The 14,672-nt window shown below is 38.2% G+C and overlaps 1 protein-coding gene across 3 annotated transcripts; it reads right to left on the reverse strand.

The window, feature by feature from the left end:
- Window positions 1-308: 308 nt before the first annotated feature.
- On the reverse strand, window positions 309-8,602 carry LOC118800067. 3 transcript variants are annotated; one of them, XM_036560216.1, is made up of 14 exons: window positions 8,309-8,602; window positions 7,123-7,434; window positions 6,502-6,789; window positions 6,105-6,407; window positions 5,430-5,492; window positions 5,061-5,105; window positions 4,849-4,899; window positions 3,609-3,695; window positions 3,431-3,449; window positions 2,989-3,023; window positions 2,846-2,886; window positions 2,197-2,260; window positions 1,772-1,812; window positions 309-1,526 (listed from the first exon to the last, which is right to left on the reverse strand). In XM_036560216.1, the coding sequence occupies exons 1-14, from the start codon at window positions 8,361-8,363 to the stop codon at window positions 1,473-1,475; spliced, it is 1,458 nt and encodes a 485-aa protein (XP_036416109.1). In that variant the 5' UTR covers window positions 8,364-8,602; the 3' UTR covers window positions 309-1,472. The 3 variants fall into 3 exon arrangements, with proteins under 3 accessions (XP_036416109.1, XP_036416108.1, XP_036416110.1); XM_036560215.1 differs by having other exon boundaries at window positions 5,061-5,108; XM_036560217.1 differs by having other exon boundaries at window positions 1,415-1,526; window positions 2,851-2,886; window positions 5,061-5,108.
- Between the last annotated feature and the right edge of the window lie 6,070 nt (window positions 8,603-14,672).

Raw genomic sequence — 14,672 nt, forward strand, 5'->3', positions numbered from 1 at the left:
TTTAAAAGTACAAGGTTGGTGTTTCTAATAAAGTAGCCAGTGAGAGGAAGTATAAATGGAGAGACGCTTGCATTTTTTATTTTCATTATCATATGAAAAAGTTAGGGAATAAATCATAAAAAACATTTCATTTATTAAATGTTTTATTAAATGATTTAATTTAATTTCAATAAATGACATAAGCTTGTATAATTGTATACAATCTATCAAATTGTTTAAACATGTACTATAAACAATTAATTAATTACATAATTAAAATAAAGTAATTAATTATTGAAACATTTATTTATTTAAACATGTCTGCTGTTATTGTTTTCTAAAACATGGCGGCTCCATTCATGATGACACTGAAGTCGGCTTCTTGTTTGAATTTCCTGCTCATCGTTAAATGGTGCAACAATTACATTCGGGCTGCACCATTTAAGGTGGAACAGGAAAATACGAACAAGAAGCTGGTGAATAATAAGCTTCAGCTTCGTCAGAGTACACATGGAAGCACTTCTTTAAGCCTTCTCCACAAGATATTATGGTCTTTTTACTGACTTAGATTCACACAGGATTAATATAACCTCAGTTTATTTCCACTGCTCGTTTTACAGGAAGTAAAAGGCGCTGGAATCTTTGCTGAAACCGGAGCACGAAGTTGGTAAAAATGACTGACATGGCGCATTTGGACGGGTCTAAAATCACTGAGAAATGCTGGTAAAAATGACATCACCCACCCCCTCAAATAAAACTAATCCTGTCCCAATAGGGCCTAATGTTGGTGAGGTGGTGAGTTAGGTAGTAGGTAGAACTATTAGATCTAGCTGATTGTGTAGTAACTTAAAAGACATAGCTAGTACTTTTAATAGTTTTCTGTTGCAGTGAGAGATGGTGATAGATTGGACAGATTATCAGCGAGTCACCCAGACGCACCACTGTAAAAATACCTCAGTAAGTAGAAGGTCAGTGGTTAAATGCAGACCACAGTATAATTCAAAAATAGCAGGGTATTTATACTGACTGCCTTAAACCACATACAGAGCGTGGCCAGTGTGAGAATCTACACGTCTAGCAGATATAATACCGTTGTTGTAAGACCTTTTAAATTCTCTGTGCTAGGAGAACCATTATATGATGGTGTGCAGTGCTTGTTTTCATTTCAATTCATAGCCCACTTATATTAATCTTATATAAAATCAACTATTCTGTAGTTCAAATGAAGAAAACCAACATCTTGAAGAAACTATTCCTGTATTTATATAAGTGATAGTCACTGCTAATGCTAATACAATGAGATGAGAATCAAAACATGCTGTACCTGAGCTGCTTCTACGCAAAGAGTCTGCATGAAAGTTTGTTTATTCATAAGGATTAAAACATCAGACTAAATGACAACATATTCAAAAGAGGTAAGACTCCTGAAGACATACTGAGTTCAAGGCATGTTAAAATACACAGTGGTGCTGAATCAGCTGCAGGCTGAAGAGCTAAGAGTCCGTCACTGTGTCAGTGATGCTGCAGTACATATGATACTCGACGTCCTGCAGAGGTAAAAGACGAAGTCTGAGGCGACAGTTTAAGAATGCATTAAATGCATTTAACTCAGTCTTAAGCTCCATTATATCATCAGTGGGACAGAAAGTGATAAAGCAAAAAAAAGACATACAGTACAATAAAATAAACATGCACAAGTGTTTATTACTAATAAATAATTGCATTATTTATTAATTACAAGAAACAGTTTTTCCACCAAGCAATATATAGTATTTAATGTACTCCTGCTCACCTTTTTGTCTTCAGAATGGTCTTGTGTTTTTCCAAAGGGGCCTGAAAAAACAGTTATATTCAGTAACAGATTTTATTGCTTTTATTCACAAGAGCAGTTCTGTGTTGAGAAACTGACCACTGGTGAAGGACTGGAGTATGGCTAACACGACTCAGCAGATGGGCTACAGTCTCTAACTGTACACCAGCAAGGTTGAGCTACAAGAGTGGGTTTTCTGATTAAGTGACCGATGAGTGTTTCAGTCCCAGATTTGGGGTAAAATTTCCCCTGAGGAAGTGAGTGAAACTGTTACTTTTACTGACAGTGGATTTTTGTGGTCAAGAAAATGGCTTTTGTTCTCTTAGTGGCTCATTCAGGTGATACTTTATTTCAGATAGTCCTGTTTGTTTGACATAATCTGAGTACATTTGGTAAATTTGTCTTACCTGAAGGCTGAGAAGGTGTTGGCACACAGTTGATCACTGAGTAGTGGAAATTTGAGGCACTGTTCTGAAGGAAGGGAAACATAAAGCAGTACTGTAACTTTGGTGAAAGTTTAGTTCTGTTGATTATTATTGTTGTTCTGCTCATACAGAGTGACTGACGAGTCAGGAACGATCACGTATCTGTAAGACGGTGAACACTTTCTTTTAACCATGCTACATAACATTAACATAATAACAACAGCCATGTTAACATGACCCTATATTACTGGACATAATCTGTCATGGCAAAGCATAACAGCATATCTGCCATGATGTTTATGGTATGGTTATGTCACACATATGCAATGTTATGTAGCAGAGTTCAAGTGTCACTGTAAGATGTTTAACATTACATTCACCTCTTGATCTCTTTGCCATTATGTATTACGGCAATGAGTATATCTATTACATATGTTATCCATTGTTCTTATATATAATGGTAATGAGATCAATCTAACAGTAAACGACTCATAGATACTTGAGTGGTTCCTGAATGAAGTACAACACAAAGCTTTTCTCACTAATCCCTCTGGGCAACATCAGTGATACTGGAATAAGCAGTAAATAAAGTAAGAAATGTAAGAAAAATGGTGAATAGAGAAATACAAACAGCACTTGTGTCCTGGGCACTGGCCATGGTGATCATGTCTCCTGCAAAAGAAACACCATCAGACCTCGACCCGTTTGACTCACATTTGATTTAGTAATTTGTAGAATTCTTTCAGACAGAAAGTGTCTATACAGTAAATGTACCTTGATTGCCACTCTTTGAGTCCACCTTAAATAATCTGTTAAAACAAAATTTTACCATAATATTTTTGCCTGTCACATCATTGAATGATCAAAATGTAAACAAACTATCTGCATTTTAGATTCAGGTTTACAGTTATGTTTAGGATTAGGTTTAGGTGTTGTGTTGAGGTTAAGGTTAGGGTTAGAATTAGAATTAGGGAAAAGATTAGATGAATCATCATCATTGATCATCAGAATATCTTTGATCAAAGCAAACATGGACATAATCTTATTTAACAGAACTTCAGTTAAATAATCTTTCTCAGGGTTAGGTTTTGGGTTGAGTTTAGGCTGAGGGATTAAGGAAAGTTTAGGGAGTTTACTTAAAATATTATCTTTTGTTTTGTTTTTGTTTGTTCTTGTATTGGCTACTTTAATTACACATAGTTTGGGTGTTTCTCACCTCTCTGTGCTCTGCTTTCCTGAAAAGGAAGATATATTTAAAAAAACAACAAGTCAATTAAAAGTATATTTTATTCAGAATGTATTCAGAATATTGAATAACATTCAGTTCTCTAAACAACGCTGAGCTGGTTTGTTCTTGTTCTTGTCTGTATGAGTGAATCAGCTGATGGACTCACTGATAAATCTGCACAGACAGACGATCATCACTCCAGCCAGTAAGACGCTGACAGAGGTGGTTGATAGCAGCATGATGAGAAAAGTTCCTGAATAACAACAAGACGAATTTGGAATTTCTGTGCTAAGACAACACATTTTGTCACATATCACACATATTTTCTATGAGGAAATATTCAGTCACAGTCCTCTGCAGTAAACTGTTTTGCATGGTGGACTTTGAGGGATGTTCTGGACGAGGGTCTTATTGTAAAAGTTGGCCTTTTTTCAACTTCAGTTTCTTGACAGTCTGTGTCACATTTGCTTCCAGAATTAGCCGATATAGAGGAATCTATTCTTCCATCTATCTGTGCATCGGTTTTCATGCCATCAGCTGCCACACAACCCAAACCATGACAGATCCACCCCCATGCTTAACAGTTGCCTTGCCTTTGGTGGCCAAAGAGTTCCATTTTTAATTCATCATTTCACAGCACTTGTTTCTAAAATGCCTTTGGCTGATCTAGAAGTTGTTTGCATACTTGAGATGTTGACTTTTGTGATGAGGTCACAGATATCATTCTGATGACTTTTCCATGCAGATCATGTTTGTTTAAGCAACGTTGTGCAGTAGAACACTGCACCACCGCTCTTGTGTCAGCAGAACTTTTCTGTAGGTCCCTTGCTGTCATACAGGGGTTTTGCTTTGCCTTTCTGGCCAGCATACGAGCAGTTCTGAAATTTCTGAGTGTTCCAGATCTCTCCTTGACTTCCACAGTTCCCCTTAACTGCCATTTCTTAATGATATTTTGGACAGTGGAAATTGCCAGAATTTATATCTTTTTATAATGTTCTCCTGCTATGTAGGCATCAATTAGCTTCATTTTCAGGTCTTCAGCCAGCTGCTTAGAGGAGCCCATAATTGTGGAGTGTTAGCAGAAGTTTGGAAAAATCAGAGAATTTATTATGCTCTGAAATCGGATGATGACGGTTTAACCAGTCCTAATGAGTCAATTAAGGCCTAACAAATTGATAAAGTTCTGAGACTTTACAGTTGTGAGGGTGTCCAAACTTTTGCACATGCATTGCCATTTTTTCCCTATTTTTAAGTCAATTAAATATAAAGTAACTACACATTAACATTAGCAGAAATATTTTTTTAAATAATTTTGCTACAGAGCTTGAAGAATTACTAAGCAAATTCTAGAAATGAATGATAAATGTAATGATTGGTTGTTCAGCAGGCAGATGTCACTCACTCACTTCTGGACACTATTTGGATGTGATCATGATGTTTGGAGTGGGTTGTTAGAGCTACAAAGGAAAAACATTCTGTCATTAAAAACACAAAACATCTATAAAGCTATATTATCTGGAGCTGATATGCAGCCATTTCGGCCAATTATGTATGAACAGTCGTTTATCGTGTGAACTAAATGTTCACTTCAGCATCACAGGACAGTGCAGAGACTCACAGGCTGTTGTGGCTTCACTGTGGTGTGTGGGAACAGTGTATGTAGCTGCTGAGAATAGAGACAGAGAACACGTAGCGGTTAGAGAGCATGAAGAACAAAGTCATTTTAAAACAGCAACGTCTAAAATAACTCGCAGGCTTGTGCGTTTTAGTATAAACTGCAAAACTGGGACCAACAGATAAAGCTGCTACAAAAATGTACAGCTTGGTTCAGAATGTATAATCGTTCATTTTTATACTGCTACAGGTTGTTAAGCATGTATAAGATTAAATTTAATTTTATATAATAAATTATATGAAATAAAATAATTAGCTTAAAATAGCAGAACATTTCTATAAAACAATCCACTGTGTGTAAAATAAAGACAACCTGTGGTGGATTTTGGTTTTATCAGCTGTGTTGTAGTTTCTGGAGTTGGTAAAGGAGGCAGTTCTGGCAGCAAAAAAATAAATAAATTAAAACACTTATACAAAATGAACTGCACTGATGAGCTTCGAATAACAGACTTAATGCATACAAAGAAATGTACTAGTTAACAATGTAGTTCAGTGAGGGACCAATAAGAAACACTTAATTCGAAGGCTACACACATAGAGACTTCATAACACATTCATAAGCATTGCATAACAAATTTAAAAAGCAATAAATTTGAGTATTTATAAACTATTTATGTCAGTGTTTACAAGATGCCATAAGATGTTTAGTGAAGTAAATGTCATAGGATTAGCATAAGGAGTCCTAAACCTAAAGTGAAGGACAATTATTTTATTTATTACTATGAAGCATCAAGTAAAGGAACTTATAAGGCAAAGGTCGAGTTAAGACCACCACATATAATTAGTTTCCTGTACTGTTTTAGTTTGAAGGCATCTTTTGTATGCCTTTACATTAGTTTAATGTGATATTTGACATAAGCCATTTATAAATGTTTAAGTATTGCTTAATTACTGTATTATTCATGTGCTATAACGTCTCTATGTATATATCCTTTAAATAAAGTGTTACCAGTAAATGTAACAGTGATATTCAGTATAAGACACTCACGTGTGAGGCTGTATGAGTCACTGAGTGGAGAGTGGACGGTTTGGTCAGAGTTCAGTGAATAATCACAGCTCACTTCTCTCCTCTTCGCTGATTTCATACGACTGAACAGAAAATCCTTATGAGGTGTAAATCTACAAGCCAGTGATCCAGATCTCGTCCTCTGAGACATCATCCACATTAACTTCTCATCTTCAATGTAGAAATCACACCCAACATCAGCGCTGAGTGACAGTGATATTTCACACACAAGAGTGAACTCATGACGTTGATCATCATGACTGACTGTCATGTTTGGTTTCTTATCTGCAGAGAGGTCAGTGAAACAGTGAAGCTCATTCATACGACTGTATTTATGATTCCCAGCAGTGACATTACAGTCATATAAACAGTGACCTACCCAGTATTCTCACTGGAGCTGGGAGAGAGTGAGGAGATGTAAACCATCTATCTGATATTTTCACAGAGTAGTAGCAAATAACATTGACGGGTTGGAGTGAACTGTAATTGCGTCCAGCCCATGTGGTCAGTTCAGCTCCAGTGAGTGAGAGCTGACAGGATGGAAACTTTAAATCTCTCTCATGTCCTTCTGGATAGAAATAACACTGAGAGACTCCAACATACGGAGGTGTGCAGTTCAGCTGTACAGAGCTTCTCCCTGAAGTGGACACTGAGAGCTGAGGAGCATCTGCAACATAGAGACAGATCCACCATCAGACAACCTACTGGACAGATCACTGGATATAAGACTAAAGGGTTCATATTCTACATTCTCATGGGTTTTTTTTTTTTCCAAAAATGTGTTTTTTTGTGCTAAAACTGTCATGACTCATTTTTATGAGATCATTTTCCAACTTCATTTCCAAAGACCAACATATGAATCACTCCAAAATCAGTGTTTGATACTCATCAAAAAAATCATCAAGCAGCATTTTAGAACAGAGGAACCCAGAGGAGCACTTGACTCATCCATGACTGTAAATAAGAGATTATTTCTAGTAGAGATTGATCAGTAACTTACCCAGGACCTGGACTGTGACTGGAGCTGGTAGAGAGTGAGGAGATTCAGCTTGAGTTCTGAATTCATCCACAGTGTAGTAGCAGGTAATGTTGACTGATTGAGATGACCTGTAACTGTGTCCTGTCCACGCGGTCAGTTCAGAGCCAGTGAGTGAGAGCTGACAGGATGGTGAGTGTTTTAGATTTGTCTCGTCTCTCTCTGGATAGAAATAACACTGAGACACTCCAGCATACAGAGTCTTACAGTCCAGCTGTACTGACCCTCTCTGTGTGAGAACTGCAGGAAACACTGAGAGCTCAGCCTGAGGAACATCTGCAACACACAGACCCTCCATCATTCACTCATTCTTTATTGAAGCACGGGTTTCAATGTAGCCGAGCGCCACAAGTGGATTAAAAAATAAAACAAATTCTTGCTAATAAAAGCTTAGACATAAATGAATAAACTAGAAGACTCAATGAACAGCAAGATAATAAAACAATAAGACAATAAACAGGCCTTGAAGTAAAACCCAAGATTATTTTAATTAATGAAACAATAAAAATATTAAGGGACCAAATAAAAGTAACAACTAAAACAGTGAAATATTAATCAACTACAAGCAGATTAAACATGATTCAAAAACCCTAAAATAGACTATCAAACAACATATCACTGCTGTCGGAAGAAAGCCTTGTATCTCCATTTTTGACGTTTTTCAGTTTTTGACATCATTTGAAAGTTCCCATGGTCCTAAATATTTTGTGTACATTTCATGATGAATGGACCAACAGAAATGACCCAAAATTACTTCGAAAAAAGTCTGGTTCCATTGACTTGCATTAAAAGTAAAGTAGGCTTTTTCCTTTTCCTGTAAAGTTGTCATTTTGGAGATACGAGGGTTTCTTCCGACAACAGCGAAATACTGATTCTAACAATAGAAATAATTTTTGAATACAGTCTAAAATCATCACTTCCTATTGTAATCTTATCATATATCAAAAATTAAACCACAAGAATTCACTATATGCATCATATGTAGAGGTTCTCTAAAGACAATCACATTATAAAACATACATAATTCATCCATTCCAGTGATACTGGTTACAGTGTTCGCTACATTAAAGCTCTCAGTTTGAAGTTATTTGTTCCCCAACAAACATAAACACAGTGAATCAAAACCTCTTAGTGCTAAAATGAAACTCACTTTGTAGCTGAACTTGCAGAATCAGATGGAAAGAGATGAGGATGAACAGAGCCATTCCACCATCACCAGATGCAGAGAGAGCATCGAGACGCTTACTTTAAACACTTCTCAGAGTCAGAAAGGAGGTCATTAAATAACAGGAAAACCACACCTGTCTACTTTCTGTTCTTTCAGCAGAAAAAAACCCATCAGATTAATTTCTTCATTAATTTCTACAGATATGGGTCCCTTACAAAGATGTGAACAATCAAGGCAAGATCAGAACAATAAGACTTTTAATGCGAATGTAGCCTTGATTTGGGGGCACTCACAGCATGATCTGTGCACCGTCATCACATCTCTCCACATATGAACATGTATGAGATGAGTACTCACATTGTCCACTAGGTGGAGCCAAAGCTCCACCTGCATATATACATATATATATATTTTATGGCAAGCCAAACAGGAAATATACAATGAACATTGATATGTATGTAAGGGTTCAGCCGGCCCCGCCTGCTGCCGGCAGAGGGCGACGGCGGCAGGGTGTCCAGCCTGCGCCGCCTGCTGCCAGCAGAGGGCGACGGCGGCGGGGTGTCCAGCCTGCGCCGCCTGCTGCCAGCAAAGGGCGACGGCAGCAGGGTGTCCGGCCTGTGCCGCCAGCTGCCAGCAGAGGGCGACCGCGGCACAGGGCCATAACTTCAGGGAACTCCAATTCCCAGAAGTCCGCGGGCTGATTAGGCCCAACGCGACACACCTGCGGACTCCTCTACTTAAGGTCAAGGCAAATAGTGGTGTTTGTCACACCTTTGTAGAGGGGTGACCGGTACGGTACTTAGTGTCAGAAAAGAAAAGAAAAGAAAAGAAAAGAAAAGAAAAGAAAAGCAAAGCAAAGCAAAGCAAAGAAAAGAAAAGAAAAGAAACTGCCCCAAAACTAAAAAGGAAAAAGAAAAGAGGGCTGAGAAGAGAAATTGCCCCAAAACTAAAAAAGAAAAGAAAAGAGGGCTGAGAAAAGAAACTGTCCCAAAGTGGCTTAAAGCCAAAAAAAGAAAAATAAATAAATAAATAAATAAAAAAAAAGGAAAAGAAGAGGTCTGCCTTCCCTTCGTTTTTGGAGTGGAAGTGTTTTTTTGTTTTTCCTATTATCTGTCCTCTCACCTCTCTAGTTCAGCCTTTGTTTGAGCACGCTGCTCTCAGCGTCTCTTTTTGTTTGCTGTTCGTCATTTTCCCGCCTTTTCTTTTCCCCCTTCCTTAAGGCGTTATTGCCAGTAGTTACCTGTGCTCCTCAGTGGCGCAGTGGCAACGCCACGAAGCACCGATCAATACATCGCCGATTCGAACCTGGCGTTGGGTCACCTCAGGTGCATGTTTCGGATTCACAACCCAGTATCACAACAACTCATTTTTTCCCTTTTTTTTCTGTTTCCATTTCTGCACTTGGGTCCGCCTCCCCGCCGTCCCGTAACAATGTATTGAATGAACATTGATATGTTCACACATCATTGTTACTCCAGGTCAGCGGTCAGCAGCATGCGGCTCTTTTACTGCCCTTTACAGTAAAATAAAGCTCTGCTGGTCGTTCAACACAGTTTAACAATAAATGCTCTTAAACTCTGGAGGCAAAGAGAGAGATTTAAGATGAACATCGATAATTTGGACACGAATGGACTGATTTGCATTTATAATAACTCCAGCTGGTTTCCTGATGTGTTTAATCTGCAACGAGAAAATGTCAAACACTAAAAAGTTGTAAAGCTGAAGTCAGTTTCTCATTCGAATTTTCCCGTTCCACCTTAAATGGTGCAGCAGTTACATTCTGGTGGGGAAAATTCGAACCAGAAGCTGGTGAATGAGAAGCGACTTCAGCCTCATAAAAAGTCAAACATGAGGAGACATTTTACAAGAAACTGTTCCACTTTTGAGGAAAAGTTTCCTGCTGGAGATGCGAGAAAAGCAGCTATAGCTGAGTTAAAGCTTAAAGCAGAGCAAAGTAAGTCTGAGTTTTGGTTTATATTATGTTTTTATCATATACTAGTTCATTAACACACACTGAGACACATTTACAGCCAAGACAGGATAATGGACATAAAATATTGTGGCTCTCAAGGTGGTTTGATATTTGTGGCTCTTCTTAACATTTGGGTTGCGACCCCTGATCTAGGTTGAGAGTGGTGCATTACCAAATAATATTCAGGCAAAAGCAGCTCTCTGCTCTGGCTTCGACATGGACTATGCATACCGCACCCCAAAACACCAAGAAGTTATCAAATGATAAATATACAGTCAGAATTTATTTGCAGTAATAACTTTACCTGGATATTTAATCACCATGTTTTAAATCTGAAGCATTATAGATTTTTTTTATTGTGATTTTATTCTCCATTGTTTTTTTAATTTCCTAGTAAAAAATAGATAGAGAGAGAGAGAGAGAGAGAGACACACACACACACACACACACACACACACACGTATGTATATAGAATAATAAATATATAATGAAAGTTCCATACTTGTATATAATATAATGTATATTTTATAAAGTTCCATATATGTGCGCGCACACACACACACACACACACACCTACACACACACACACTCATATTTATTAATCTTTATTATCACTTAGATTATTTTAAATTGTGATTCTAGAACTTTGAACACTAGTGTGTGTGTGTGTGTGTGTGTGTGTGTGTGTGTGTGTATACAGAGTAGCAGCATCATATTACAATCATTTTATATATTTCACTGCAGTTAAATTGGTTTATTAATATTGAAAAACGATGATTCCCGACGCTCTTTTCTCTCTTGTTGATCGTTGAATCTACTAGTAATCAATTACTGTGTTGCATTTGTTGGGAAACAAACTGAAAGCTTTAGTGTAATGCACAGTGAATAAGGTATCAGTGTTATGGATGAATTATGTGTCTTATAATGTGACGGTGTTCAGAGACACAATCAGACGCTTGTGGTGAATTCTTCTAATTCCCAGATGTGTGTAGAGCTGCTTGTGTATTCAGACAGAGGGTTAGATTACAATAGGAAGTCATAACATTTGACACTGTATTCAGAAATGAGATGATATTGTTAAATCCAGTGTGAATTGTTTGACAGAGGGTCTGTATATTGCAGACGTTTCTCTCTTAGTTTTGTGATGTAACACTTTGAAGCTTTTGGCAAGTTTGCAGTTGTATGCAAAAGTTTGAGTGAGCAAGTCAACACAAGCTCTAAAGAGAACAAGTTCTTTAAGATTGTCTCAGAGAAATAAAGTATATTTCAATATTATAGTAATGAAGGATCACTGATTTCTGAACTGTTTCTCCTGAACCCCCCTTAGGAGAAAAGAGGAGATTAACACCAGCATTTCACTGTGAGAAGTTCTGGTGATGAAGAAGAAAAGTGTGAGTTCTCCATTTGCACTGAGAGATGACTATAAGATCTCACACTTTTCTTATGGAGATATTATTCAGCTGAGATGAGTCAGACACTAAAGAGTTCAGCCACGTGTGTGACATTTTGATCAAAGTGAGAAAATCTGAGTTTTAATTCTCAGGAGTCAAATTCAGAAACAGGCGAAAATGAGTTCAGTCTCACTGATATTAAACTGGACTTAACTGTGTCTAGGAGAAGAACCTGAGATCAAGAGGAGATCTCCTTTAGAATGTATCTTTCCTCTGTGTCTCACACTCTCAACTTTTTATTTGAAGTTTGATTGACAATTTTAAGGCAGTATGGTAACTAAGTTAAAACTGTTTTTTTGTGTTTATTTGCTGAATTTAACATACTGGGGGGGGAAAAATAACCTTTACACAGATCACATTTTATGTTTTATGATACATTTCAGGTTTTTGTTTTATTTCTTCAAGAAAAGAAATAAATATTGTGTAGTACAATGTGCAGAAAAATGCCATATATTCATCTATTTTCACTTAGAAAAATCAACAACACTTTCATTTGACCAACTTTTGCATACACCTGTACCTGAAACTTTCAATTAAACTTCTGTAATAAAGATTCTGTTCTCATTTGTCTCATCACCAACCAAAAATAGCCAGCCAACAGTGTCCTGTGACCACTGATGAAGGACTAGAGGATGATCAACACAAAACTGTGCAGCAGCAGATGAGCTATCGTCTCTGACTTTACATCTACAAGGTGGACTGACAAGGTAGGAGTGTCTAATAGAGTGGACAGTGAGTGGACACAGTGTTTAAAAACTCCAGCAGCACTGCTGTGTCTGATCCACTCTTACCAGCACAACACACACTAACACACCACCACCACATCAGTGTCACTGCAGTGCTGAGAATGATCCACCACTCAAATAGTACCTGCTCTGTGAGGGTCCATGGGGGTCCTGACCACTGAAGAACAGGGTAAAAGGGGGCTAACAAAGTATGCAGAGAAACAGATGGACTACAGTCTGTAACTGTAGAACTACAAAGTGCTCCTATATGATCAGTGGAGCTGATAAAATAGACCATAAAGATAAATAAAAGGTAGGTTTACCTAATAAGGTGCTCAGAGAGTGTATATGGCTTTCATTTCCTTTCAGGGGAGCAGGGGACTATGAGGTGAGGAACTTCTGACTTATATTATCAATACACTGCATAATACTTCAAGATTTAAGAGTAGGTTCTGCTATGATGCAAAAAAGAAAGATACACAAACACTTAATTGCTCATGAGACATCAATACCTTGTGTACCGCTATGTTTCCTTGCTGTTTGGTCTGATTGGGCTGATTATATGACTTCATAGGTATTCAGGTGAGTTCTCACTACCTTTATGTATCAACAGGATAGTTTTCCTGCCCATCGTTCCGTTCAGTTCCACCACTTCAGTACACTTGTAATAATGTAGAGTGAATGATTAACATTCGATTTGGTCCCCTTACAGATGCTGATGAGACAGATTACACAGTGGTGATCTAAAGTCTGTCCACAGCAGCTCTCACAATGAAAAGGAACCCTACAGAGTCATCTGAATGATGGACTGTCCACAAAATATAATTATAACCAAGTGTAGTGTTTTTAGTGAAGATTTTAGTGAACACTTTCATGTTCATTACATGTATTTTTAGGCATTCACTGTTTACATGTGTTCATTCCTCTGCGTTTTGACACAGAATTAGTTCAAACTGAGGTTCTCCAGTAAAATACACAATTAAGTAGTCAGAGCTTAGATATTTACAAGTGCAATGGTTTTATATTTAAACCTACTTTCTATTGGGAGGTGTCTGTCCTGGTATTTTCAGTGCTGTTATTAAAGATATTTAATTTCTTTTAAAGTTGAAAGATTTAGATTTATCATAAATTTTGGACACGCCCCTGCATTTTAGAGCAGGAAGTGAGTCTGCATCCCTGTCCCTCATGGCCACATGGTGAGCAGTAACATCCCATTGTTTTGAAGTCAGTGCGTCCCAAAGTCTGAAAATCAGTGTATAATGTTGAGAATTGTCATCAACTCTGACTTTGAACCAGTTTAGTAGAATGATCTACATAATGTTTTTCAGTAGATATTTAATGACCCCAGGGTAAATCACTGTGTCACAGCATCTTTAAAGCTGGCCTAGCCAGTGACACCCAGGAACAGACTGAGCGACAACTGAAAGTAGTTTGGTGACTACTGGAGAGACAGTTGACTGCTTGGAAAGACAGCATCTGGGAAAGGAAGGGCTAGCACACCAGCCTGTATCTTCTGTATCTAAGCTACAGAAAAGCCTTCTAAAAACACCCGCGGGGGAGCCCGGGGGGTGGGGGGTTGGCTTGTGAGAATCTCAACAGGACAGACACAAGGTTATCGACCCATGCAAATGGAAGTTTGACAATGAGCACAAGATACATCTGTGCAAAAGTAAGTAAGAATCCACATGGTTTTAAAATACATCATGCCAGGATGAAGTGCATGTAACAAGAAAGTGAACTACAGTGCACAGGATCTGATACTGGTGAGACACAGGAGGGGCCTGGCCAGGAATCACCCCACACAGCCCAGTCCCTCCACCCAGGTGAGTATTTCAATCCAGAATAGTCCCACAGAAGTGGATCAAATGAGGATGTGAACCGAACACCATTCTGCACAATGCCTTGAGCGACCCAGAGAGAGACAAGGAGCATGAGCTACACATTGCCCTCATAAGCCCACAGCCATGGCTGCATTTGCCATGAGGGAACCCAGATGGATAGAGGATCAGGAGGTGGTTAAAGGAGCCAGATCAGCCTCTGCCCCAGGTCCAAGTGAAGTTCCATACACTGTGTACAAGTGCTATCCACAACTCCTTTGACAACTTTGGAAAATCTTATGAGGGATCTGGCACAGCGGAAGAGTTGTCAACCAGTGGAGATGTGCTGAGGGTGTTTGGATCCCTAAGGAAGAGAACTCT

Source organism: Colossoma macropomum, unplaced genomic scaffold (genome assembly GCF_904425465.1).
Source record: "Colossoma macropomum unplaced genomic scaffold, Colossoma_macropomum, whole genome shotgun sequence".
NCBI classification, from domain to species: Eukaryota; Metazoa; Chordata; class Actinopteri; order Characiformes; family Serrasalmidae; genus Colossoma; species Colossoma macropomum.